This window comes from Mastacembelus armatus, chromosome 18 (genome assembly GCF_900324485.2).
Source record: "Mastacembelus armatus chromosome 18, fMasArm1.2, whole genome shotgun sequence".
Lineage (NCBI taxonomy): Eukaryota > Metazoa > Chordata > Actinopteri > Synbranchiformes > Mastacembelidae > Mastacembelus > Mastacembelus armatus.
Window position 1 is genome coordinate 17401187 of NC_046650.1, and position 27203 is coordinate 17428389.

At 45.3% G+C, this 27203-nt stretch overlaps 1 protein-coding gene across 2 annotated transcripts; it reads right to left on the reverse strand.

The window, feature by feature from the left end:
• Positions 1 to 1026: 1026 nt before the first annotated feature.
• npy2rl (neuropeptide Y receptor Y2, like) lies at positions 1027 to 18430 on the reverse strand. 2 transcript variants are annotated; one of them, XM_026323145.1, is made up of 6 exons: positions 18333 to 18430; positions 10266 to 10519; positions 9799 to 9931; positions 3912 to 4077; positions 2542 to 2695; positions 1027 to 1861 (listed from the first exon to the last, which is right to left on the reverse strand). In XM_026323145.1, the coding sequence occupies exons 2-6, from the start codon at positions 10458 to 10460 to the stop codon at positions 1283 to 1285; spliced, it is 1227 nt and encodes a 408-aa protein (XP_026178930.1). In that variant the 5' UTR covers positions 10461 to 10519; positions 18333 to 18430; the 3' UTR covers positions 1027 to 1282. The 2 variants fall into 2 exon arrangements, with proteins under 2 accessions (XP_026178930.1, XP_026178941.1); XM_026323156.1 differs by lacking the exon at positions 18333 to 18430 and adding an exon at positions 10951 to 10972.
• Between the last annotated feature and the right edge of the window lie 8773 nt (positions 18431 to 27203).

Below are 27203 nucleotides of genomic sequence, written 5' to 3' on the forward strand. Positions count from 1 at the left end.
AGTGAAAAGACACGGTTCACTTGTTGAAGCCACTGGAGATTCACCTGTCGATAGCAAACGTCATTAAAAAGAAATCTTCAAAATTAGGTGAAATTGCCTGAAATGAGTTTCCCTTCCCTGGGAACAATCACATGTTAATGTTCTGTCACAGCTTATTGTCTGTGCTGAGTCACGTAATAAAGCAGAACTGAAAACAGGCCGCAGACTTTACTACTGTACATCACTTCACAAGTTCAGTTAAAGTTTAAACCTTTAACTTTCTAAATGAACAAAAAGACAAAATCACAAGGAAATAAGTCACTGGAGCTTATTTCGTGGAAACATTCTCAGGTTGTTGGGACGGATCTTTTCTTTGCTGCGTTGGACTGATTTTCTGTCTGTCCATGTCTAAAGCTGCTTTTTTGCCTCTTTATCCCACATTTCACTCTTTTCTCTCCTCCCACTTCCTTCTCTTGAATAAGAACAAAACATCTGACCTGTTCGACCACGGCGTCTCAAATCGTTTCTGTTTTACACGCCTCCATCCGGCTTTCTGTGTAGGATAATCCACATTAACCATGTTTTCATTATGTAACAGTGTCTGATATTTTACAAAGCTTTCTTCATGCATCCCCAAATCCTTCTGCACAGTCCCCAGTGTCCTCAGAAAACGTCTGGACAATCAGCTCATATTCCGGCTCCATGGATCCCTTCAGTAACAGATTCTGATTCCCCATAAGCCACTCTGGGTTGAATGTACAAGCAAAATGTGGAATGAAGAAGAGTAAAGCCCTATTTTCACAAGGTTTGCATTTAGGTTTTTTCATCAGCATCAAGGAAACAACGGGTTTCCATTAAATGTTTAAAATGTTGTCTACAAACTTTAGAAACAAAGCGTTTCAGTTTTCAGTGTCACAAAGCTGAATTTCACTGGAGCAAATCCCCCCCAGAAAGAGCTGCAGTCATCCGTCACGATGACGTCACATCCTCAAAGTGACGGCGCTTCAGGCCTCGAGTCATTCAGCAGCTCATCTCCTGTCTCTCGTCTTTTTCCAATCCCTGCTCGTCTATTTCTGGGCTTCAAAAACCTCTGTAATCCCCCAGGCTTCCCCTTACTCTGTCGTTTCTATTTTCTCTCACATCCCGATCTCCCCTTTGATTCTGTCTCTGTCTCTGGTTTTCTTCTCGAGTCTATTGTCTTTTGGGGAACAGCGGATTTCTTTTCTTTCCCGCCTCTGCCTCTCTCATCTCTCCATCGGTCTCCCTCTCCTCCACCCTCTCCAGTTTAACCTCCCTCCAGCGGTCAAACGTCAGTGGCGTTCAGGCGGGTGGACACCACATCCTGGGATTCCAGCACTATCTTCTTTCCTCTCCCTCCTCCTCCTCCTGCCCCAGCGGGGTGAATGCTGTCCAGACGGCTGCTCCTCCCCCTCTCTCCTCCCTTACAACACTTGAAGACGGCGAGGAAGGCGGCACGGTAGTTGCGGTTCATCCAGCCGTAGAGCAGCGGGTTGGCGAAGGTGGAGCACATGGCGACCACGTGGAAGATGGTGTAGAGTAGGTGGAAGTCACGCATGTCCAGCACCGTGCTGTCGATGTCTGTGGCCAGCTGGAAGGCATGGAAGGGCAGCCAGCTAACGGCGAACACCACCACCATGGTCACCAGCATCTTGGTGGTCTTGCGGCGCCGCCGATGGCGCTCGGAGCCTGCGGCGCTGTTGCCAACACTCTCTGCTGGGCTGACGTGGCCACGTAGTTTGGACCAGATTCGGGCGTAGGCGAAGGAAATGATGGACAGTGGCAGGAAGTACTGCAGGATCAACATGGAGATGCTGTAGATGGTGCCATCGGTGCTTTTACCAGGCCACTTCTCCGTACAGACCTGGGACAAGACACATGGATGGAAACATGGATGGTTCAGTTTAGAATATTTTTAGATTCAGAACAGATTACATCTGCTGTACCTCAGGTCTCCTCAGCCTCTAGAGGATCTAGAACAAACTCCCATTATAAGCCCCTCCTTCCTGCTCATTGCCCCGCCCTTTCCAAGCTCCAATTCCCCCCAGATTCAAACCAGATCCATTTAATCCAAAGGTCCAATCAGGACCATGCTAGGTGGCTAATGCTACCCAAACCAACAGGTTAGCTTTAGATGCTAACACATCCAGAAGGAAGAAGGCCCCATGTGGATCCAACGTGAGTCCTTTGGCTGCTTTGAACACTCTCCATGTGAAAAAGCCAAAGCCATGTTAACCCTGATTGTTGGTCTTTCTTTGTCCCACTGTCTCTGTGCTAAAGGTGGCAGACGGGCCACTTGTTACCTGCAGGTACCAGTGAAAAATCTTCATTAATGCACCTTTAAGTTCACTGGTGTGTAGTTTATATGAGATTAAATCAGATTCCAATTCCAAGACAAACTCAAACATGAACATGAAGTTGGACAAATAAAGTTTGACTCAAGGGAAGAAATGATGGAGACGAAAACCAGCAGGACCATCACACAGACGGTCTTACAGGTGTGTGTGTGTGTGTGTGTGTGTGTGTGTGTGTGTGTGTGTGTACCTGTATGGTGTGTCCCGGCTTCAGAGTGAAGGAGCCGTACTCTCTGAAAATGGCCAGAGGGCTGGCGAGCACAGCGCTCAGCAACCAGGTCAACGCTATCACCCCGAAACACACATCCTTACGCATCCTTGTCTCCAGGTGGTACACAATACACCTGAAACACACAACAACACACACACATATGTTACTATTACACAACAGCTGTAGCAGCCAGCTTCTCTGTAAGGTACTGAAATAATTGTACAGCTGAGAGGCAGACGTGTAGGTTGGCGACTGACCACAGGAAGAATCAGCAGCCATGTAAAACCTGTGAGGCTGGACATGGACCCAGTTTCTAAACACTGACAGAACAACATGCTCACAATCACCCTGAGAGGAACCAGTTAGTGTCGCGAGGGCAGGAGGCTGGTTCTGCAGTTCTAGGATGTGTGTTCATTCCTGAAACCAACTCAAACTCAGGGCCACACTAACTACGGCACATGCTGGAGTTACTGTTCACATGAGGAAAGGGAGACAGTACAATGGTGGTGTCAACATGCAGCCTAAACCAGCTTGGTTTTTTAATGTGTCCTAATGTGTCCCACAGTGCAACAGATGTTCTCACATGTTGCAATGAACTTAATTAAAATTAATTTGTCAGGAACCATCTGCCACAACATCCATTTCGAGCTGCTTTGCACCACTTTTCCATCTGCAGTGCTTGAACAGGTGGTGGAGACAAAAGGCAGAATGATGACACCAGATTGTGGACACTGGTGAGAATAAATATGGTTTTAAAACCTCACTTCATGTAAATAATGTTCTGTGCTGAAAGTTGTTCCAACTCCTCACAGGTGAGTTTCCTGCAGGGCTGCACGAGTTCAGCAGCTTTTAAAACCGACTCTGTAAAGTCGCACAGGTTCAAATTATGCAAATGAGCCTCTGTGCATCCAAACTGCACCGCTGCTCTTAACTCCCACACTCGAACAGCCGAAAGAGCAGCGGGGCCATCAGAGTGGGCTCCATTTGCATGTAATCCTCTTTTTCTATGAGCAACAGCATTAGGACAATTAATGACTCAGATTTGCCTTTTTTCTGTCCTTTACAGCATCAGACAGTGAAACCCACGTCCATCATTCAACTTTCACCAACACTTTCTGCACAAAAACATCTGGCTCAGTTTTCACGCCGCCTCTGGTTGCCGCTGTCGTCCATTTGTCCTACCGTTCCTGCTCCTCACCTGATGTGCCTTCCTGTTATCACACCCACACCAGGAGCTTCTTGACTCTTTCTGCTGCAGGAGATTTGCTTTTGAATCCAACCCTCCAAAGGCAGGAGGCATTTCACACCAGATCATATTTCTGAAGGCCCCAGCTCTCAGCTCCACTCACCTGTGGCGGTCCAGGGCGATGACGTTGAGCGTCACCGTGGAGACGTGCACGGCGAGCCCCTGGGCGTAGGGCAGCAGGAAGCAGAGGGTGCTGCCAAACTTCCACTCTCCCTGCAGCGTGTAGACGAGGGTGAAGGGCAGGCACAGCGTGTTGACCAGCAGGTCGGCTGCAGACGGAGAAGTTGAGTCAGGACAAGATACTGAAAACATGAATCTGTGGGTCTGGAGGAAAAGAGAACTGCAGCTGTTTGGGCTGGATGCTGGTGAAATCTTCCTCTGATTTTAACTCTGGTATAAAGTTAGATTTTTAAAAGCTTGCTGCTTTTTTCACAGCCTCACATGTTGCCTAATGATCTCCGCTGAAGCATTTGATGTGAGACAGTAACAAACTGCTGACGGTGCTGCTGCGCTGAGCAGAGAAGCTTTTCATCATAACTCCTCTTTATGACTACAGCACCCTTTACAGCTCAGCCATAAAACACAGATCTGTTGTCTGAAAACTGCACCACCTGGCCACTCATCACCTAAAACACCACGTCAGGGTGTTAAAGTCTCCTGCAGCTGAAACTTCAGTCTAGTTTGAGTTTCCTCTCCAACGCTCACAACCATAAACTATACTCATTAATAAGACTGATCATTTCTCAGGTGCAAACAGTTTGTAGTCACTGTATTTGTCTTTGTGGTTGTTTCTGTGTCTGGTTGTCATTGTCCTTTGTGTCTCTGCATGTGTTTGCACGTCTCTGTGGTTAATTTGTGTCTCCGGGGCCTCCCTGATGCTTCGGGCCCTGTCCCTGAAAAATCAGCCCAGACTGTCTGTGAGTGAAGCTCAGGGAATATTTCCCAGCTGGATGAAGGGGCAGAGTAAAATATATGAAGCTCATACAATGAACATTTTCATTTGCCTCAGTTCTTGGCATGAAAACCACCATTTCCTTCTTGTCCTGGCACAACAATCTGGCAGAATGACAACAATCCTCACTGCTGTCCTGAAGCAGCTGCTGAGGACACACAGTCAAAACAACTGGTCCCCAGTCATCACACACAGGGAGCTGCAGACAGACAGCAGCATCACATGATCACATCCACCTCTGTACCGACATCTGCTGCTGCCGGGCATCAGTAGCTAAACATGTGTCACAGTCAGGACACATAAAGACTGATATACATCTCTGCATTCCTGCACCGCTGTGTAAATCTTCCTCGAGTGGCTGCTCAGTGGCAGCACCACCCAGCGGTTTATAGGCCCAAGGGAGAAAAATTATAAAGCACATTCATTTTTCAAGATCCCTGCCTGCACAAGCTAACATCTGCTGGAAGAAATATTAGCAATCAGCTCCTGAGATTCCTGGACAAAAAATTCACATCCACTTTGCATAGATGTGATCGAGCTCCCCTGCCGAACAAACCGGTTCAATCTGAAGATCTTTAATAAATGGATCCAAATGTTTCCCAGCTCTCAGAGGACACTTTTTAACATGCTAGCAGTAGGCTGTACCACTGTGGCTGTTTGTGTGTGTGCAGCATGTTAAACATGCATCAGCATGGTGGCATTTTTCTTAAGACTAGTTTAGGACGCTCATGTTACTGCCAAACATATCCTGACGTTACTGCACCTTTCAACAGCAGATACATTTCTGACCTGAAAATTATGAACTTTCAAACCACGTAGCTTCAACACGTGTGAACTATTGTAATGTGCAGGACTTCATCCTCATGAAAAGTTAAGACACAGGTGTCGAGTCAACAAATGGAAACTTCTTCAGCACAGTTTATAAAATAATAGTGTTATATACCTTTAAAAAACAAAATAATACGCTGTTACATACCTTTAAAAATAAAGTAATACGCTGTTATATACCTTTAAAAATAAAATAATATGGTGTTATATACCTTTAAAAAATAAAATACGCTGTTATATACCTTTAAAAATAAAATAATACGCTGTTATATACCTTTAAAAATAAAATAATATGGTGTTATATACCTTTAAAAAATAAAATACGCTGTTATATACCTTTAAAAATAAAATAATACGCTGTTATATACTTTTAAAAATAAAATAATATGGTGTTATATACCTTTAAAAATAAAATAATACGCTGTTATATACCTTTAAAAAATAAAATACGCTGTTATATACCTTTAAAAATAAAATAATACGCTGTTATATACCTTTAAAAAATAAAATAATATGGTGTTATATACCTTTAAAAATAAAATAATACGCTGTTATATACCTTTAAAAAATAAAATAATATGGTGTTGGTCCTCGGCTCGGTGAGTCCCGTTAAACTGGTTTGAGTCGAACGCCTCACCTGCACAGTGAGCACCTGGTCTTCACGCTGATTGCTGCACAGCAGCTGCAGCTGTTTTAATCGAGCCTTCTGCTAAATGTCTGACTAGATGTTTACTGTGTGTCTGGTACAGGACGGCGTCCCCTGGTTGGGAGATGGGGGTCCAGTTTGTGGTCATTAAATCTGTGATCACGGCATCGTTCCAAATCACGTTAGACAAAAATGAAAGCACTGCAGGGAGAGCGGGGGAGAGCAGCAGTCGGCAAATGAAACAGAATTGAAACAGAAATGAGAGAAAGAAGAGCAGTGGGGGAGGAGGGGGAGGCAGAGAGACACAGGAGAGACAAACTGCTGCCAGAGAATCTGAGACAAAAAGAAGAGATAGTGAGAAAAGACAGGATGTCACACACCAGTGGCCAAAAAAAAAAAAAAACACAAAACGTCCACTGACAGAATGACCACAGGTTTAAGGCAAACTGGTTATTTCAGGACACTGTGGCACCGTGACAGCACAAAGTTATTTACAGCTACATTTATTTTCTACGTAACAACATGAGAATAATTAATAACACAAATCACTTTGATACTGAAAGAAGGTTCAGCACAGGTTTACTGGCATCATAACCACAGATAATGATCATTTAAAGGGGCGGCATCAGATAAAAGTCGTTAATAAAGTTTATCATTATCTAAGCTCCTTCCTGCCACGTGCTGCACATTTGAATTAACGCACCTGCAGTGGATTTCAGGAACGTGCTAAGTGATCGCTCTAAACTCTCGAGGGCCTGTAAAGCCAAATATGATCCAGGAACCATCAGACATAAGAACAGAGACACTGGAGGAAGAAATGAAGTGAGAGAGGAGCCTGTGGGCTCAGCCAGTGTTTCTGTTTGATGATGAACTGTCTGCTTCCCTGCACACTCCACCGTGCATTCAGAGGAATTGAACCGACAACTTCCTGGCTGCTGTCGTTTCTGCACATTTCACATCCCATCAATCACGTCCGTCTCTTTCTGCTCCTGATCTTTCTCTCGGCATCGCTCGGCTGCTCCTCTCACTCTTTTAATTCAATTAGAGCAGGACGACGGTTTAGCATGTCGCTGGCAGAACGTCAAGTGTGGAGGAATCTGCCTGAAATGTTCCTGTCTGTATATATTTCTGCTCAAAGACCTTTGCATTCAAACTTTAAAAATGTGGACAGGAGAATATTTTCATTGCCTGTTTGGATTTTTAACGTAAAGAGAAACATGTAACAGATCCAGAATAAATAAAAGTTACTCAGTGACTTTTCTCTGCTGCTTTCATTTGGTTATTTCCTCTTCAGGTTAAATGTTCTGTCTCTGTTCACTTTCATCTCTCTGAGCCACATTTCTCTCATGAATTCAATTGCTTCAAAATGAGCAGCTTGTTTTTTTCTCCTGCGCTTCAACACACGTTTTATTTTGCAGCCGTCACTCTTCACTAACGCTGGTTTAACCTTTAATCTCACATCATGTGTCATTAGTATTCTCCTGCTGCTTCCCAAATTGGGCTCTTTCTGCAGAGGAAGTTTACAAACCTGATGTCTCCTGGTTCTTTTGTCAGGCTGTCCTAATAAAACACCTGCAGCTATTTCCTCTGCATTACTGCAGACTCTGATTATCCAGCTAGAAAACATGACGTGACTTTGGTTTCTTCCAACTGCACTGAAAAAGCTCAAATCATTCACGTCCCAGAGTTTATGTGTATGTTTTAATTATTTAAATGTAATTGTGTATTTTATGATCTGGGTCTGGATGTATTTCTAAAGTGATCATCTCAGCAGTGAGTTTAAGCTCATCATCTAAAAATGTACAAAAAGTGTTTTCATATGAAAATCTGTGTTTTTAATTCAAACCAGATCATCCTGGAAAAACGCAGGAAAGTTTGACTCGGCTCACAGGAGCTAACTTCCAAAAACAGTAAAGACGAGCTAATACAGGCCGTCGCTGTGTGTTCATTACTGATCGCCAGCGGTGGGTTTTACTCTGCATCCAATTTTCTTCACACTTTCCAGGCCAACCAGACCTCCAAGCTATTTAAAGCCTCACACACACACACATACACAGGAACAGAAGGACCACTTCACACTCTAATTATTCATTTCTTCGACTTTATTTACATATTTGTTTATGTGCTTTAAGCTCAGAACAGAGGATTTTAATTTGAATTCCTCCTGGACAGTGAGTCATGAGGAATAGTTTTAAAAACTGCTGCCAACATGTTCGTTTTTAATCATCAGCAGATTCTTCATTTTAGAAATACACAGTGTGTGTACTGACTATTCACTTATATGGTCCAATTGTCAAAAACCTGCATTACTGATGGTAAAGTATGTTGAACTGATTTGCTTTTCATTAGATTAGTGCAGGTCAGTGAGGGTTAAGAGTTTCCTGAAGGGCCAAAGGATCAGTTTAATTTGTTGGTAAAGTGACTCAGGCCTGTTCATAAGGGCATCGAGAAGCTTTACGGGTGAGGCTCAGCACTGTCATCAAAATGGTCCAGGGTGACAAAGCTTAGGTTTTAGACCAACATTAAAAGCTGTTTTGGCACCTTAAACTGCATGACTGCTTGTCAGCATGCAGGGCAGAACTAGCTGTTAGCTCTGGTGCTGAGTTCAGGGGTCTGGGTATAAAGGAAGTGACAGTTTTTACAGAAGAAAAGGTCGATTTTGATCTTAGAGGTCACAGTTTCTGTCGCTGTCCGTGGTGCTGGAGCCTCAGCTGAGACCGTCACTGTCCTTGGTGCTGAATCCACACTCACCCAGCTGTTTACTGTTTTATTGTTACATTTGCTTTACCTCCAGTGCGTGTTGTGAACTAAATGTATTATTGTCCTTCTTGACACCCCCCCCCCCCACACACACACACACACACAAACACACTCCATTACTTCTCATTGTTTATGTATCTTATTATCTTGTGTACTGATGTTGTGTCATGAATTCATGAATTTATGATAATTCGTCGTTGGAGCTACATTGTTGTGCTGTTTAATAGTTTAATTAAAATTCACACACATTTAATAAGTAGAATTAATACGCTGAACTCTGTCTGTTGTTTTAAACAGCTACAGTGTCTCTACAGCAGAGACGATCCCGGCTCTGAATATCTGATGAATCATGCACTGGTGTGAATTTTAACACCTGAGCGTCAGCTCACAGGTGGGGGCCTGGAGAATGTCGCCTCTTCACACCTGTTCATTAGAAATAAACAGAGCCGTGCATCGAGGCTTTTAATCTGAAGAACATTTTGAGGCATGGCTCTGAACAGACGGTTAGTTAAGTGATGGTCATGACCCTGTGGTTGCTGTTGTTATTGTTGTTTACTGGCATTTTTATCCAGTTTGAAGCTTGGGATCAAAGCCGACATATTCTCCAGCTCATTAAAATACACAGTTAAGTTTCACTTTTGTACAAGGTAGAACTAAATGTGAAGAGACCTGACAAAAACGCTCACATACATTATCACATTTATATATTTTTAAATTAAAAATGTAACATACACAGGTCGAGCACTTCCCTCCTCTGCTGGCAGTGAATTAGAAAGAACAGTGTGTTTGTGTGTGTGAACCTACCAACTGCCAGGTTGGCGATGAAGAAGTTGGTGACGGTGCGGAGAGTCTTGAAGCGGTAGATCACATAAATGACCAGAGAATTACCCAGAACCCCCAGCACGATGATGGTGCTGTAGGCCAAGATGAGCACCACCTGGAAACAAACACAGCTGTGAACATCTGGCAGAGGCTAGCATGTCACTGCAGACTTTTATTTTGAATGTTGCTTTTATTTGTTTATTCATATGTTGAGATTCATTAACACAGAAAACACACAGATAATGCAAGTAATACCCATCGTGCTGCATGTGGTCTCCTTTAAAAAAAAGAAATAGATTTTTTTATCCTTCCTAGATCCTTGTGATCAGTATTGACATGCAGTTCAAGAAATATTTGATATCGTTGGGTCACCACACTGCTGCGAAGGACCCTGTTAATTATTAGAATTGACCACAGTGAAAGAAAAAGTCGATATGTGAAGCCTCTACCTGTACACTCAGCAGTTTAATTGTGTCCTCTGGGAAATTCAGGCCCTCAAACAGTTGGGTCGGCAGAGCCGGGGGGACAACGCCGACCTCTGGGTCATAGTCACGGTAATCGGGGTTACCGGGGTCGTCATCGGGGGTCGTCGACAGGAGTCGCAGCTCGTCCTGTGAGGCGTTGGCTGCGCTGAAGGTCTCCATGTCCAATTACATGTGTTCAGAGGGTAACGCCATGTCACACACAAACACACACTCACAGCCTCAGGGGGGACAAAGACAAACATGGACACACAGGTGAATCCCAGATGAGAAAGCAGCTGTTTGACTTTTCCATTAAAGCTGCAGTCACTGTTTTTTTTAACCACTAGAGGGCAGAAACAAGCTGACTGAAATTTTATTAGGTCTATATCCACTTCACAGAGACTTAGTTTCACTTGTTTCAGATTTGTTATGAACTAGTCTGAGACTAAAGTGGGAAACGTTTCAGTTAATTCACTGAAATCAGTACTTCACTATGGGAGTTGGACTTCCGTGTGACTTTCCAACATGATTGCAGCATTAACACTTCTTCCAAATACCCCCACATAGACAGAAAAAAGAAAAGAAAAAACACACAAAAACACTTTTAAAACATTTCAAAACTTTTATAACTTTTGTTCAGCCCACTGGCATTTTTTTAAAATAAACTCACAACTTTCTGAAAACGCGTGTTGTTACAGAGCCCTGCAGCGCCACAGTCGACCCGTTAGCTCGAGTGATGCAGAGCAGCAGATGGATGTTGGACCGAGCAGCTCCCTGTGGTCTCACACCCTCCGGCTGAAAATACTCAGGAATAAAAAGCGTTTCGCGGGTTGGTTGGACTCAGATCATGTGGGCGGAGAGAAGGTTCTGGTGCCTGAGCTGCCAAAACTTTTCCTGCGTTTTCTTTTTATTCTGTGTGAACACAAAATGTTCCAACGCCACACAAGCAAAAAGCCACTTTCAGTAAATCATATAACACACACACACAAATACGTTGAACACATAATCCTGGTTGAAAATAAAATAAAGATACAGACACAGGTTACAACCAGAACAGAAGGAAGTAAGAAGTAACGTTCAAGGTAAAACAGCAGCTGCAGAAAAAAACAGAATATTTATCTCAATGTGTAAAGGTAGACCCTTCAAAATAAAAGCCTCATATCAACTTCGCATAGGAATTCCTAATCATAATTTGGACAAGACAGGAAGTGCAAAAACACACACACAAGATTAACTTGGTTTCCATCACTTCAGGGGACATTACACTGAAAATAATTGCCTGGACACATACTCTAACCTTGAACCAGATAATCACCTCAAGATTTGATGATTTTCTTATGGGGACCAACATCCGGTCCCCACAAATGGGTTGTCAGATTTGGGTCCCCACAATGTTAGTAAGACCTAGTGCGCGCACACACACGCACACACACACACACACACACACACACACACACACACACACATACACACACTGCGATGTAGGCCACTCAGCCCACCTCATGGGATACATCAACACACACACTGAGCTATTTACACAGGAATATTTACACACACACACTGAGCGACGGAGGAAGTTAACACACACAACAACCTAAACACAACCAAAACCTCCCAGCCACACACACACACACACACACACAGTCTGCAGAGTTGACTGCTTGAGCAGAGTCACCAGGAGACAAACTCCCCACATCCTCTTCACACTTTCATCGTAGTTTTCCCGCCTGTCTGGACTTTCCTGACGGAAACAGAGCAAATCCTCTTAATTGCAGGGTTGTTTCTGTGAATGTTGGGTCTGACGGAGCCTATCAAATATTTTCCTTTAAGGATCTAAACACCCGTTCTGTTGTGAACCAGTCCACAGAAAGAGCCCCATGTATTAAGCAGTGGCACAGAGTCCATTTGATTTCACTTAATTATTGTCAAGTGGCTTCATTGACATTCAACGGGCACTGAAATCTTACAGGATTTCTGAGGACGACTCTTCATTATTTATCTTCACAGGCCGGCCTGAACGATTAGCGGGGTCAAATCAAAGACAAGCGATTCTCAGTGGCGCCTCTAGAAAACGGAGAGACCCAAACAGAAGCCGAGGTTAACAAGGCTCCCCTGACTCAGTTGTCAGTATGCTCACTTCCAGGCAGCAACAGCACAAATTCGGTTCTCTGGGCTCAACGCTGCAGTTGGACTGTTTTTCAGAACAAAAGAGCCTCATGTTTTCAGCCTTTACACATGTGCTGCATTAGCTGTTAGCATGTGATGTTTTCATACACTCACAAATATACAGACGATTATTACTGCAGTGCTTTGATGCTACAACTCTGCAGTTTTAATGAGCATCTTCTTCCTCTGACCTCTGAGCAACTTTGTTGGATTCGTTTTGATGTTTGACGTAATTAAAACTCCTCCTAAGTTTAAACAAATGGCTGAGATGTTTGACTCAAAAACAGCAATCAGCCTCTAAGAGATGAAAAGTGCCAAAATACAGTCTGATCATCAAACTTTATTGATCCCCAGTGGGATATTACCAAGATACCCAGCAGTATATAAAGTACTTCAAATTAGAAGTATATAAGGTAGTTAACGTCAGCTACCCAGCAGTATATAAAGTACTTCAAATTAGAAGTATATAAGGTAGTTAACGTCAGCTCCAACATTAAAGTGATCAACACAATAATCATCGCATCAATAGTCGTGTAGTGTGACAGTTTTGCGGTTCCTGTACAGCACTTTGGTTAACTCAGTGGTTAATTGATTGTCTCATTAACTGCGTTATTGGTCACTCTGTTTGCAGTGCTTGTTAATGGAGCACATTTTAAAGCTCACAAATGAACTGAAGTGTCTTTAAACACGAGGGTTTGTGTTAGTGGTCGGTCTGTACTGATTTACAGACGTCAGGGCTGTGGGTCAGTAATTGGAGCACTGATTAGGGAAACAGGAGACGTGTGAAAGGTCTAATGATGGAGAATAATGCTGCAGCTGAAAATGACACCGATCACCACTGCACCCAGGTCCAGGCCGTAAACATACCACACCCTTCTACGTTTGAACCATGTGCTGCTTACCAAACTTTACCCAAACCAACGGACTTTGCAGGGTTAAAGCTCGTCTCACTGCACCTGTCAGTGTGGGGAACGAGGTGCATCCATACGGTTTCATTACAGTGGCACTGCCCGACCAAGGACATGCAAGGAATCATGGCCCGAAAACACATGCAACAAGAAGTGTTACAGAATGTTACAGAAACTGGTAGTTTCCCAGTGAGAACCAGGCTCTGGCTGTGGAAAAGAGACGACCCCTTTTTAAAGCAGAACAGCTGGTTTGTGTCTAAGGTTAATGTGTCTCATAATTGAAACGACACAACACAGTCAACCTGCAGGAACCAGAGCGAGTCCGACAACAGCTCCATCATCTTCCGACCTGTGGCGCTTTAATACGGGAAGTCACGCCACGGTGGGAAAGCGGATAATGAAACAATCAAAATCCAGGCCAGCGTCACATTTAGGTCAGCTGCTCTTATTTCATGTATCCGGGAAAGACGAGTGAGCACATGGAGAGCTGCCCGGCAACATCTCTGACCTCTGACCAGTCCAGGGTCGCTGGGCTGAGAGCGGAGCATTGATGAAACGCAGCAGTTAAAAGCCTTCTGACAGTCGAAACGACCACAACGCTGTGGAGTCAGTGTCAGGCTGATCGACCTGAGGCCACGTCTCCGCTCCACTGCACTTTAGTGGTCGACACAACACACACATCAAACGCACAAAAGACCAGAAAACAGACTGTTTCACTGCTTCGCCTTTAACAGTCGACATCTGAGCACATTAAGACGCTGAGCCCCAACATTTCTCTGTTTTTACTAGTTTCTTCCAAAAGCCTCATTCGTCAGAACTGTCTCCGAACTGTGGGGTCCACCTCAGAACTAACAGCAGGACAAACAGAGTCTGTGATTTGAAAGTCACGTCATGAGTGAAGGCTGGAAACATGGATTGATAATTGTGGCTCCATCGCCTCGACGACCTCTGACCCCTGGGTGCGGTAAATCTGTCTCTCAGTGAGAGAGGACGACGTCATCCACAGAGTCTGCTATAAGAGAAATGTTAGTAAATCCTGGTCTGTGCTGGTGTGTCGAGGACAGCTGCTGTAAATTTAAGCAGAGGTCCCTGAAGGCAGCGCAGGAATAATGAAACGACCCTCAAACCCGTGATTTAAAGAGTTAAAACCTGCATTTGACATCATAAATTCTTCTAGCCACCCTGCGGTCGGCCACAGTGTCCACAGAGACACCTGCAGTGTGAGCTGAGCTGCTGCACGGACCAACATGAGACACAAACCCGAAGTTCCCAGACTGCTGAGAAGTTTTGCTGCCCGACTCTGCTGAGTAAGATTTAATGCCGACTGGAAACCACCGGGCAAAAAATGATTTTATTCCAAAAACACAGTGCAGCTCAAAAAACTAATTACTGTTTCTACTCATTTCTGACTGATAATTAAAGACGGTGCTGGCGTGTAACCCGAGGAGCAGCTCAGGATTAATAGAGTTTAGCATTTACAATCATCTTCTGGCAATAAGTGATTTTAAATGCCAAGCATGTCCAAAATGTCAGAAAGCAGCTGCAGGTGTCAGAGACAATCTGAACGGCTGGAGGTGAAATTTAAGGAATTATCTGTGACATTTTGATTTCAGTGAATACAAAACCTGCTTTGTTTGGCATAAACAGTGGAAGAAGAAGAAGAAGAACTATGGGGTCAACGACAGAATCAAGGACAGAGGAGCCAGGAAACAGGTTTTAAGAGACAGGAGACGTCCTTTCCTCGGATCCTTAATCTGCAGAGTCCAAACACAAACTGATTCACACTAAAGGGACGTGTCAATCTGCAACAGGCTTGTGTTAAGGATCCACTCGTGTATCCTCAGTTCTAGCTCCTCCTGGGAAGTCCTTCACCATGGTGGACCAGAACGGGTCGAGGAGAGAAGAGCGGTAAAATAAGATAAATGGGATCCATCCGTGGATTCAGAATCAACAGGTAAAATGTACAGGGGAGGAGATTTCTAGATGTTTTTTAAAGTACAACATGATGAAATAAAGTGTGAATGGAAACGTTCGGGAGGAGCTGAGCACAATCACAACAACCCAAAGGCCGAAAACCCGACACACGGCCCCGACACTGGGATTTCCCGACGACAATTAAGATTTTGGCACTTCAGTGACACGTGAACGAAACGAACAAGCTGAAATGTGACATTTGACGCCTCCAAACACAAAGAGCGTTCACCTCAGCGCGACTGAGCTCGACCTCTTCCTGCTGCTCCCAGGGTGAGGACAGAAATAGACGCTGCAAACGAACGGGGAAGTGAGAAAATGGAGCGATGAATAAATCAGCGGTGGGTGACATGGAGATAACAGCAGAGGGAGAAGGTGCCTGTCACCAACATGAGCAGACCTGAAAAGTTCAACACACGAAACAGGAGGCTTTTGTTTATTTTTTGTCAACATCACGATCATAAAGAAATAATTTCATCTGCAGCTCTGCAGCAAGGCCTGCTGGTCAATCTCCTATTTATGAGCTGTTATCAGTTTTCAGTTGCGTGTGTGTGTGTGTGTGTGTGTGTGTGTGTGTGTGTGTGTGTGTGTGTGTGTGTGTGAGGGGGTGGCTGCTATCCACCCGTTTTTATGTGCACTTTCAATTTGCCCATAAAAAACTGGGGCATAAATTCCAAAAATAAAGCAAAAAAAAGTTTGTGATACTTGGCCAAGTATCACAAACTCAAGCTGTATGAAGTGACGTGAACACAAATAAAAACACATTAGTACAAGCAGCAGTACATGAAGTACTTCGGATTATTTATCAGCATATTAAGTCGTTAACGTCAGCTCCACCTTTAGCCGCTGCAGCATTAAAGGCTGTTTTCAGACTTTGCTGTTTGTTTTCAGCGTGAGAGAGAAAAGAGGAACAGAGGACACTAACACACTGAGAGTGTGTGCGTGTGCGTGAATCAATAACGAATCAATATATTTGGACTTATTAAAGAGTGAAGTGAAGCCAGCGCCCATATGGCACTGATAACTCCTGGGGTAATAGGCTGCTGATAAGCAGCTATAGCCAAGTGGGCTATAAAGCCACAGTAATAATGTCGGCTTTAAATAATCCTCCTGAGAGAACCAGGGAGACAGGACCGAAATAAATCAGGAAAAACTCTGCAGACCCGATCACTGCGCTTTGTGTTTGAAAAGGTGAAAGGAGCTGAGAACAGCTTGTTATCTCCAAATAATGAAGCTTGTTTTCTTGAGACAACGAGAAAAGGTGTCATTAACAGGAGAAAACAAGCTTTGTTTTGTCCAGATAACAAGAGGAGAAATGATTACAAGCAACGTCGTTCGCAGCTTCTCTATTGTTTCCATTTCCTCACACTTTCAGACACAAAACACCGACGTCACCGATTCGTGTTCTGGCTTCTGTAAAAAAGTGAGAAGAGACATAGAAAGAAGGAAAAGCTGAATTAGGATAAACGAGAACAGGGTGATGTAAAACTGATTCACACTTTGATTCTCCTGCAGTTATGAGATGCCGAACGGTCCGAACACACTGCGTCCTCATTACTGGCCCCCACAGAAAGAGTCTTCATCAGACTTGAAGGACGAAGCGACTGGGAAAATTAAGAGATTATACTGGACCTAAGCTAAACAAATATCCTGTCAATTTCCTGCCTTCAGCAGCCGCCAAGCCGAGCACAGAGGTCAGGTAAATATCAAGAAGCTCCAACAGGATTACAAGAAAACAAGAGACCAAAGAGGATCTGATCGAGAAAGACGTTTTATGGCTCCGTGGACGTGTCCTGGGCCAGAGACGGTCATCTGCAGATTCTGAGGAAGCAAAGACCCGTCTCCAGCAACCTGAGCACCACCTGCACCCTGTCCCTCGTTAATCTACGTCACCCTCGTCTCACAGTTTGACACCTGCTGCTTCGTTGGATGGAACAGGTGGAGAACAGGAGCTCTATCCAGGGCTGCAGGTGTAGGAGTGTGATGGGATCATGCCCCTCCTGGTGTGTGTGTGTGTGTGTGTGAGACAGTGTGACTGTTCTGCACCTGGAGCAACATCTGTTCACCTGCCACACCCCCCGCCAGCTGCTGATTGGTCACGTTGAGCATCCAGACCAATTAATACACCTGTTTGTGAAAGCTGCCATAAGTAACCGGACAGTGAGCACAGAGTCTCTGGCTTATCTGTCCGTTCTGTAAATTCACTCTCTCAGGCCTGAAAACCACGGTGCAGCAGCTGGACACAGCTGGACTCAACAAATAATCCCCAACCCTCTGAGTCATGGATTCAATTTCTCAGACTCAAGTGATTTGCAGGGTGAGCACATTAAAATTTGGTCCCAGATATAAATTGTTCGAACCGGGTCACCAGCTGTCGGCTCTGCAGCTCATTAAAAGCAAAACCCTCCACAGTGAAACTGAATTCAGACGATTCAGGAATTTTTGGGCGATGCTGCTCTTTGAAATGATCCACTGGTTGTTATTTCCTTCATACACACACACACAAAGCAAACACCAGCGTGTTAGTGGACCCCCAGGAGCTGGAAAGACTGAGCAGTTCTTCTGCAAATGCTGATTTAATATTTAAACAGCAAACACTCCTAATCACAGGAGCAGCTGCTTCGTGTGTGTGTGTGTGTGTGCGTGCGTGTGAGTGTGTGAGTGTGTGTGTGAGTGTGCAAATAACACACACCCTCACTTCATGGCTGCTCTTATATTTGGAGCTTTGGGTCCATATTTCAATTATTTCCCAACATGCTTTTAGGCAAGAACACAGTCCAGCTGCAGTAACATGTAGAGAATACTAGCAGGTGTATACAGTTGGATATATTTGCAGTAGTACTGTAGTAATTCATATATTACGTGAGGTAATTAACAAATATTATAAGAAACATTCAGCTCCTTCAGATGAAAGAGCGAAAACAGTAAAACCAGAACATCCCATGGTTCCACTAAACACTTGATTGTTTAATCTGTACGCTGGTGCATGTGTGTGACCTACACTGACCTCTCCGCCGGTTTCCGGGTCGGTTAGCGCGGGGATCGGGTCCCGGGGGTACGCGCTGATCCCGAGTCGCTTCTCTCAGTCTCTCCGGCAGCCCGGGCGGAAACCACGGAGACAGTCCCAGGGCGCACGGCTGCCATTAAAAAAAAAACAAATATTGTGTTTTTAAAAAAATAGGCTCTAATGTTGAGAGTTTAAATCCTCATCGTCTGATCCGGACCCAACCGAGTGCGTCCCCCCAGAGCCGCGTCCTCGGAGCGCAGCGCCAGTTCTCCTTTTCGTTTTCCCGTTTTTTGGGAAACATACAACACAATCCCGCCCAGAGCAGCGCTGACACCCGCTTTACTCTCACTTCGCATCAGAACCACCCCCCGGTACCTTCGGCCGGAGGTCCCCAAAACCAAGCGCTGCCACGAACCGAAAATGTCCGGCGCTTTACAGACACATTCAGCGTCACCGCAGCACTACAAGACGTTTAATTCGTCTTTGGAAGGTGAAGGATCTCATCTGTCCCCCTGGTCTCCGGCGTCAAGCGCTTTACGCACGGCGCGTAAAAGCCGAGTGGTGGATCGGAGGAGGAGGGTTTTCTCTTTATGGGAGGACGAGAGGAAAGGGTGGCGGTGGTGAAGGTGGTGGCGGATGGGAAAAGGGGAGTAAGAGATGAAATAATGAAGACGCCTGAGATGAAACAAGAGGAAAAGGAGAAGAAAAGAGAGGAAGAGGAGGATGAGGAGGGTCTGGGGTGGAGATGAGGGAAAGGAAGGAAAACATTTAAACGTCACTGCAACTTTTCATTTTCGTCCACCTTTTTCTCTCCGTCGTGTTTCCATCGCAGACTTTACTTCCTGTTGGATCACAAGCTTCCAGCTGAGACCTTCATATGTGATCACCATCAAACGGTGTAAACAGACTCCTGTCCCCACAGCAGCAGAAACACACACTGACCTCCTCCACCTGTGGCACAGATCTGAACTAACACACCTGAGGTTTGGAGTCCAGAGTCCATGTAGTGATGACTCAGGCTCCAGTCCTGTGTCTGACCCGGTATCTGACCCAGTGTCTGGTGGGGCTCTGGCTCTGTCGAGGCTTTTGTGAGGTGTGTCTGCCACAGTCGAGCAGCGTGGAGCAGTTTGTATCAGATTACATGGATTTGCATTAACTATATCAAACGTCTGCAGCTGTGACGCAGGAACACACCAGGAACCGAAGTGTTGGACGTACCACAACGTACCACAAACCTCCCCCAGCAGCCATGAGGGTCTGAGGGTCCTGAGGCTTTATTCTTAATTTCAGAGTTAAATGTCAGAGTCAAAGGAAAGAAACAACACTGACGTCGTTTCTGCCTCAGGTACTGGTTTGGGTCAGCAGAAGCAGAGTCCGCAGGTGATCTCAGCCTGACTGCTTCAGTTTTACTGTGACGTAACTGAGCCTCACTCAGACTGAACTAACAGGACATCAGTCTTATTTGTCTCTGTGCTTCCACGTGTCCCCGTTTGCTGAGACCTGACCCAGAACTTCAGTGGTTCAGACTTCCAGACCCCCCAAACCTGCAGTGACGTCTCCTCATGCAGAGCAGAGAGACTAGAGAAAAGGTGCTTGTGGTCTGTGAAGGTGCTGGAGGTCCAGTCCAGTTCTGAGACACAGACATCACCGTGCCCTTGACTCAGTTTAAAAACTGTCAAAGAGTCTGAGGATATGAAAGAATGAGAGACTCACGATGGTTTGTCAGACACAAACAGGACTCACAGCCACAGAAACACCAGGAGCTTCAGCTGCTGCACCGCAGAACATCTGCCAGGAACCAGTAAAGATGGACCAGGTGGGAACAGGTGTGTGAGTGGGCGGGGACGGTCAGGTGACTGAGAACAAAGGGAAAGTAGGTGGGCACCTGGTGGCTGGATGAGGAACAGCAGGAGACAGACTCATCACAGGACAGGAACCTGTTTGGGATCCATCGCTGATTATTGGGCCTGTGTCTGTGAAGAACCTGCAGACAAAACAAACACACACACACCAGGTGGACCAGAACACAGTGACACAATTATCACACATTCTTACAAGTCACTTCCAATAAAACCAGTCAGCAGGAACACACACACACACACACACACACACGGAGTGTTGCATTAAAAAGAAAATTTAAACGATACAGGGATGAAATCACGACTAAATATTTTACTGAGATTAGAAAATATGACGGACAGTGGAACCAACGAAAACCCGGTAAAAGCATAAATGTATACCTCATGTTTATTGATGAGTCAGAGTAAGCTGCACTGTGCTGCTCCTTCACAATAAAAGTCCCCTGAAGCTCCTGATGATGAAATCAAAGTGACACCCGTCTGGTCACACTGTCCACCAACCGCTGAGTGTGAGTGTCGGCAGGAAGTCTGCTCCACAGCCGCTCTGACCCGTCGCGTGTGTGTGTGTGTGTGTGTGTGTGGACATTGCACATTGTGCACTGAAGCAACTATGTGTTAGTGTGAAGCGCAGTGTGTGCGACAGCCACACTGCACGGACTCAGACTCCCATCATGCCACAGACCTAACTCCATCTGCAGATGAATAAACCTGAGAACAGACTCAGTAAAGTAGAAGAAGCTTCTTAGCGTGTTGGTACATTTCCCTGCTCCGACCTCACTGGTCCTGCTTAGTCCTTAAAACACCCCCAAGTGTTTTGTTTCGCTGCTTTTTAGGGTTCAGTCATTTCCCACAACAGCTGCTCACATTAGTACTGAAGTAACTGCAAATCACTGCAGTCGCACTGGGACAGCACTCTGAAACTACTCAGTATTTACTGCAGTACAGTACAAATCCTACGTAAGTAAAAGAGTCTAAGTAGTATTAGCAAAATGTACTTAATGTGTCAAAGTAAAAGTACTAATTCTGCAGAAAACTGGTCCCTGTCAGTGTTTTACTGTTATATCTGATGAATATTCCTGCTGCATTAATGTACATGTTGAACTTTCCTAGTAGTAGATAGTGGGACCAGTTTGAAGTACTTTATAATCTGTGTAGAACTTCATCTGCAGCAGAGCATCATGTTCTACAAGATCTCACATTTTTGAAGTTTTTACTGGACAGAAAAACTGTCACTGGAAAAGTAACTGCAGCTGCCAGACACATGGAGTGTAGTAAAAAGTACTACATTTCTCTCTGGACACATGGAGTGCAGTAAAAAGTACTACATCTGTCTCTGGACACATGGACTGTAGTAAAAAGTACAACATCTGTCTCTGGACACATGGAGTGTAGTAAAAAGTACAACATCTGTCTCTGGACACATGGAGTGCAGTAAAAAGTACTACATCTGTCTCTGGACACATGGACTGTAGTAAAAAGTACTACATCTGTCTCTGGACACATGGACTGTAGTAAAAAGTACTACATCTGTCTCTGGACACATGGACTGTAGTAAAAAGTACTACATCTGCCTCTGGGATGTACTGGAGTCAAAGTATAAAGCTGCAGAAAATGGAAGTACTCAAATAGTACCTCAGATTTGCACTTGAGTAAATGTACTTCATTACTGTCCAGCCCAGATATTGGCTGTAACATCATGAAGGTACGTGACACACTTGACCTGCTCAGTGTAAACACACAGTTACTGTTGGTCCTGATGCTGCAGAGTCACGTCAGGAGACACATCACACTGGTCAGGACCAGCTGCAGACTGTGAATGACTTAATGCTTCATCTGCACAACACACACACACACACACACACACACACACACACACACACACACACACACACACACACACACACACACAGTTATATAACACTGGGCAAACACAAGTGTTACTTTCCATCAAACTGAGAACTTTTTAGATGTTTTAATATCCAGCAGTCAGTCTGAGGGAAATTCATTTCCCACGGTTGTCATTAAATCCAATACACTCTGACTGCGCGCACACACACACACACACACACACACACACACACACACCAGTGCTGCTTTTGTAATGTGTCCTGCTCTGTGTTTGTCACCACTTCAGCACAGCTGATTCTTCTCCTTGTCAGCGTAATGAAGCCGACAGTCACAGCTTCTGGGATTAGAGCCTGACGGAGCAGAGGGCGAAGGAAGAACAAGAGGAAAAGACTTTTCCTGCTAACGTGCTTTAACGCCTGCAGGGTGAGCGGTGTGTTAGTGCGGAGTCCTTTTACAGACGCACAGTAACAGGTCGCTGTATTTGTGCTGAGCCTCAACTCGTCAGGCTCAGCTTCACCCTGTCAGATTTCACTGGCGCTAACGAGCTCAATTAAAAAGAATGAAACATCAGTTGACTCAGTGAGGGTGTTGGTTTCTGAAAACCCAGGAGAGCAGCTGCTCCGGGATCAGCCCTGAACTCAGCACGTACCTGGAATAAAACAGGACGGCCTGTCCGAGGCACATGGGGTTAAAAACCCATCACCATGTGTTACCAGGTTGACTCTCAGCACTTGAACTTTATCTCTGAACATGCTTCAGGAACAGCTGTGATCCCACTTCTGACATTTAGTGTGTGTTTATGTGGTGGCAGCTCCGTAAATGTCAGAATCAGACAGAAACAGTGTCCCTGCTGAGGTGGATCCATCGGAGCCAGTGAGCGGGAAGGCAGAGGAATGAGGTCGGTGTGCGTCACGCTCGACGTCTGTGAAGGCTGAAGGTTGTGGAGCTGATAAGAGGCCCAGCAGGGAGGACACGAGGCCCAGCAGGGAGGACACGAGGCCCAGCAGGGAGGACACGAGGCCCAGCAGGGAGGCCACGAGGCCCAGCAGGGAGGCCACGAGGCCCAGCAGGGAGGACACGAGGCCCAGCAGGGAGGGGACGAGACTCATTCACTCTGGGCTCATCAGCTTGAACTTTCTGAGCTGACAGGTTGTCGTATCACTCAGCTGATTTCAGCTCCAGCTGAGGAAAGTTGGTCATTTACAGAGTTAAAACCCCTGCACTTAAATGCACCTGCTGATGTGTGAGTGTTATAGTCTTCAGCTCTGACACACAGAGGTCACCAGAGGTCACCAGAGTCCTCTCTGCTCTTAAATTATCGTGAACTATCAGCCTGTAAACAAGCATCACCGACGTCCTCGCTGACTGATGACACCCGGTGCGTTCTGGTCCTTTTCCCGGCTAACAGCTAATCCATCTCACAGTGTGAGAAGTGGAGCAGAAGATAAATTGCTGAGTGAACCTTCTCCTCACATGAAGTGAAGACAGATTAATGCAGCTGCGGATGAGACAGTCCGACCGTATTGTGGAGGATTTGATCTCTGCCTAAACACACACCGCCTGTTTGTCAGCTCGTGTTTCTGCGAGTCAGGTCTCACTAAGAGATGAACGACAGCACAGATGGATGATCCTGCGGCTTAGAGTCGTAACCGTGAGCGGAAAGTGGCGTGATGGAAATAGATGTTTCTGAGCTGCTGTCGCTGATCAGATGCTGCTGGGTTGAATCCCGGGCCTCTCTGGAGCTCACTGCTCTGATCAGTATCAGATCCCACACATGCAAACTGTAACTCAGGCGGTGGAGTGATGCTGATGCTCCTGATAAAATACTGATTCAGTGTGAATGTAGAGTTTGAGTGGATGCATGGCTGCAGGGAAGCAGCTTATTTAAGCTGCAGTGATGGAGCTTAAGGTGGATTTTATTGGACCTGCCAAACGAACGACGGCCGAGACTGAAAAACCTAAAAACGTCTGCGTCACGTCGGTGATCGGGGAGGTTTTCTCTCTCTGTTGGACATGTTCAAGCCCCAAACATCAAGTATGTGTATAAAGCTGGATCAACACCAGGATCCACAACTACCGTCTTAGTGTGCTAGTTGGGACTACAGCCAAAGTCCAGCTGAGGCTGATGGGAAAATGAGTTTTTCCTGGGAAATGATTAGAAACGTTTCAAGTAAAATCAGAGAATCAAAATGAACTAAAACTTTTGGAAATGGGAAAGTGAAGTGAAAGAGAAACCAGCGTCAGCACGTTAGTTATTCCTTCAGAACATCTTCAGAGACTCTATTTCACATGCTGACCTGCTGCGCCCTCTGCAACATCACACGCTGTTTTCTCTCAGCTTCACGGTCTACAAAGAAAGCTCTTCCTCCGATCCAACCAGGACGGCAGGAGAGCTGAAGCAAAACAAACATGAAGCTGCTTTGTGTTTCATAGATGATCCAGTATTGACTGACTGTACTGTGTGTGCAGGAGGCTCGTTTACTCTGTGCCTCGGATTTTTCCTCCCATTTCAAACTTTTAAGACTCGAGTTGAAGGAGCAATGAACCCTCCCCTCACACGTGGTGCCAAACTCCACTGGGCTTGGAACAGAGTCCCAGGGTTCTGGACTCACTGTGACTGGATTTGTATTCGTGTTTTTACTTTTCTGAGAGAACACGTGGGTCGTCGGTTCGATCCCCAGATTTTCCATCTCAAAGTGTTCTCGGGCAAGGCACTGATCCCGTCCATATCATCCTTCTCCTCTGATGTGTGAGTTCATCTGTGTGAACAACAGACCCAAACCCAGGAGTAAAGCTGAGGCTCATGGGTCCAAGAACTGGACGTTTACCAGTGACCTGGTTCAGCTCAGGTTGTTGGAAAGAGGACGAGCAGTTTCACCAGGTGTCGAAGGAGCCGACGTGACGTCTTAACGAGTCCATGGCGGAGCTTCTGTCCTGCACAGGGACACCGAGGTAAACGAGTGTGTGGTGGTGTGTTTAAGTGTGTGGGGCTTTTCATTCCTATCGTGTATTGTTTATTGTGTCGTGTCCTAGTTGGACAGTACGTGTTGGCACATGTGGTTCTCTTACATAATGTGCTTATGAAGTAAATGAGAAACGATGCTGTTGCTGTGTGAAGTAAGACTGAGGTCTATGGACTCATCTGTTTCCAATTTGCCAGTTTGCTGATGAAGTTGTTCCACAGATTAAAGTAAAGTATTAAAGTAAAGCTGTTTTTACTCAGCACATATATAATATTTATTTAAGTTATATTTGAACAGTTATTACACAATTACCAATTACTGACATTGTATTAGGTCCGTACCCTAGAATACTACAAGTACTACTACCTGGCTGGTAGTTTGGGTGCAGTGGGACCAGATAATGTGTCTTTAATGAACTTTTACTTCACTGTTCGTTCAGACAAGCAGGAGAAACTCACCCATGTGACGCTGCAATAGCTTTGCTGGTTAATTACCTCAAACAGCCTCACACACTTTTGTGGTTTTGGACCAAGTGATCAACAGATGGACTCGTTGCCGGTTCAGCCAGAAACCCCCAGACCCCAGGGGCACCTTTGGTCTCAGTTTCACTGGACAGACAGAATAAACAGCTTTGTTTGCACTTTGACTCCATTTGTTTCATGAAGACAAACCAGCAATGAAACGACATTTTTAACCTTCAATTAAAAATTAATTCACTTACAGGAAAAACACGATTTAACGTCAGTCGACCTCGGGAGGTTGTGAGGAGGCGTAACACGGGGCTTGAACCCTGTCGGTCTCAGCAGGTGTGTTTCTGTAAAAGCGTGAGCTCTGTCAAACACAGTGGAACAATGCAGCTCCTCCTCAGAGCGAAGCGTGAAACCAACGCACCTCTGGAACATTTCCTGACCCACATTCACTTATTGTCTGCAAACAGATTATCTCTTAAAACAGCCTGTGTGTGTGTGTGTGTGTGTGTGTTCATATAATGTACAGTGCAGGCTACAAACCAGTGTTTAACAGCATGAAGACAAAAAACAACACACCACGTTATGTTTCGGTGTAAATAGCTTCATTTTTATAACTGACCCAAAAACCAAATACCTGCAATGGTGTGTGTAGAAATTAGAGCAGCATGTGAGCCAACGCTGATGTTTGTGTGATGCATGAAATCTTTATTTGGAACAATGTGTGTTTCCCCTCCGGTCAGAGCTGGAAGGAAAAGAAGACGTCGAGTCTCTGTCTTCATTAAGTCTTGATGGAGTTTCTGCCTCCATCCTTCTCTCAGTCCCACTTTCCTGCTCTACTTCCTCCTCCTCGTACGCTTTTAACACGCAGTGAAGAAGAAACTCCTCGTGCGACACCAGGGGACTCAAAGCCAAACCGATTAATTCAGTGACTACAGAAAGTCAGACTGTGGCAGGGAGTCTCTAACTGCTGGGACCTTTGGATTTTCAGCAGGTCCACTTTGGCTCAGGTGGACACAGGCAGCAGAGAACAAACTGGAGCTAAAAGGAGAATAAATACTGGACCTTCTTCTGCGCCTGCGAACACATCGACTTCATATGGAAAACATGATTTTAAGCTACTTGTGGATTAATTCACCCATCATCTGTACCCCCTTAGTCCTAACCAGGGTCTGCCAGGATCAGCTGGAGCCTATCCCAGCTCTCTTTGGGTGAAAGGCAGGGGTCCACCCTGGACAGGTCCCCAGTCCATCACAGGGCCACATAGAGACAAACAACCTCACACACTCACACTCACTCCTATGGGCAATTTAGAGTCACCAATCAACCTGACATACATGTTTTTGGACTGTGGGAGGAAACCAGAGTACCTGGAGAAAACCCACACAAGCACAGGGAGAACATGCAGACTCCACACAGAAAGGCCCCTGATGGGTTTCAAACCAGGAACCTTATTGATGTATAAACAAATCCACTGAATGATGGGGTGGGGAACTAAATCTGTTCTGTCTTGGAGCAGGGGCCTGAGAGCTGCAGCTGGTACCTGTATATGGGAACAGAATTACATCCCAAACCAAGAGGGCAGGTCAGTCTGGGCAGGTCACAGAAGCCAGCTGCAGGAACGTTTTTTTATTTGTCTCATTTATCTTTACACAACTCTGCTCTCTGCTCAGCCTCCACTGATCGCTCCAGCTTCGTTATTAAAAAGATACACGGGGCTGATGCAGGAATTCT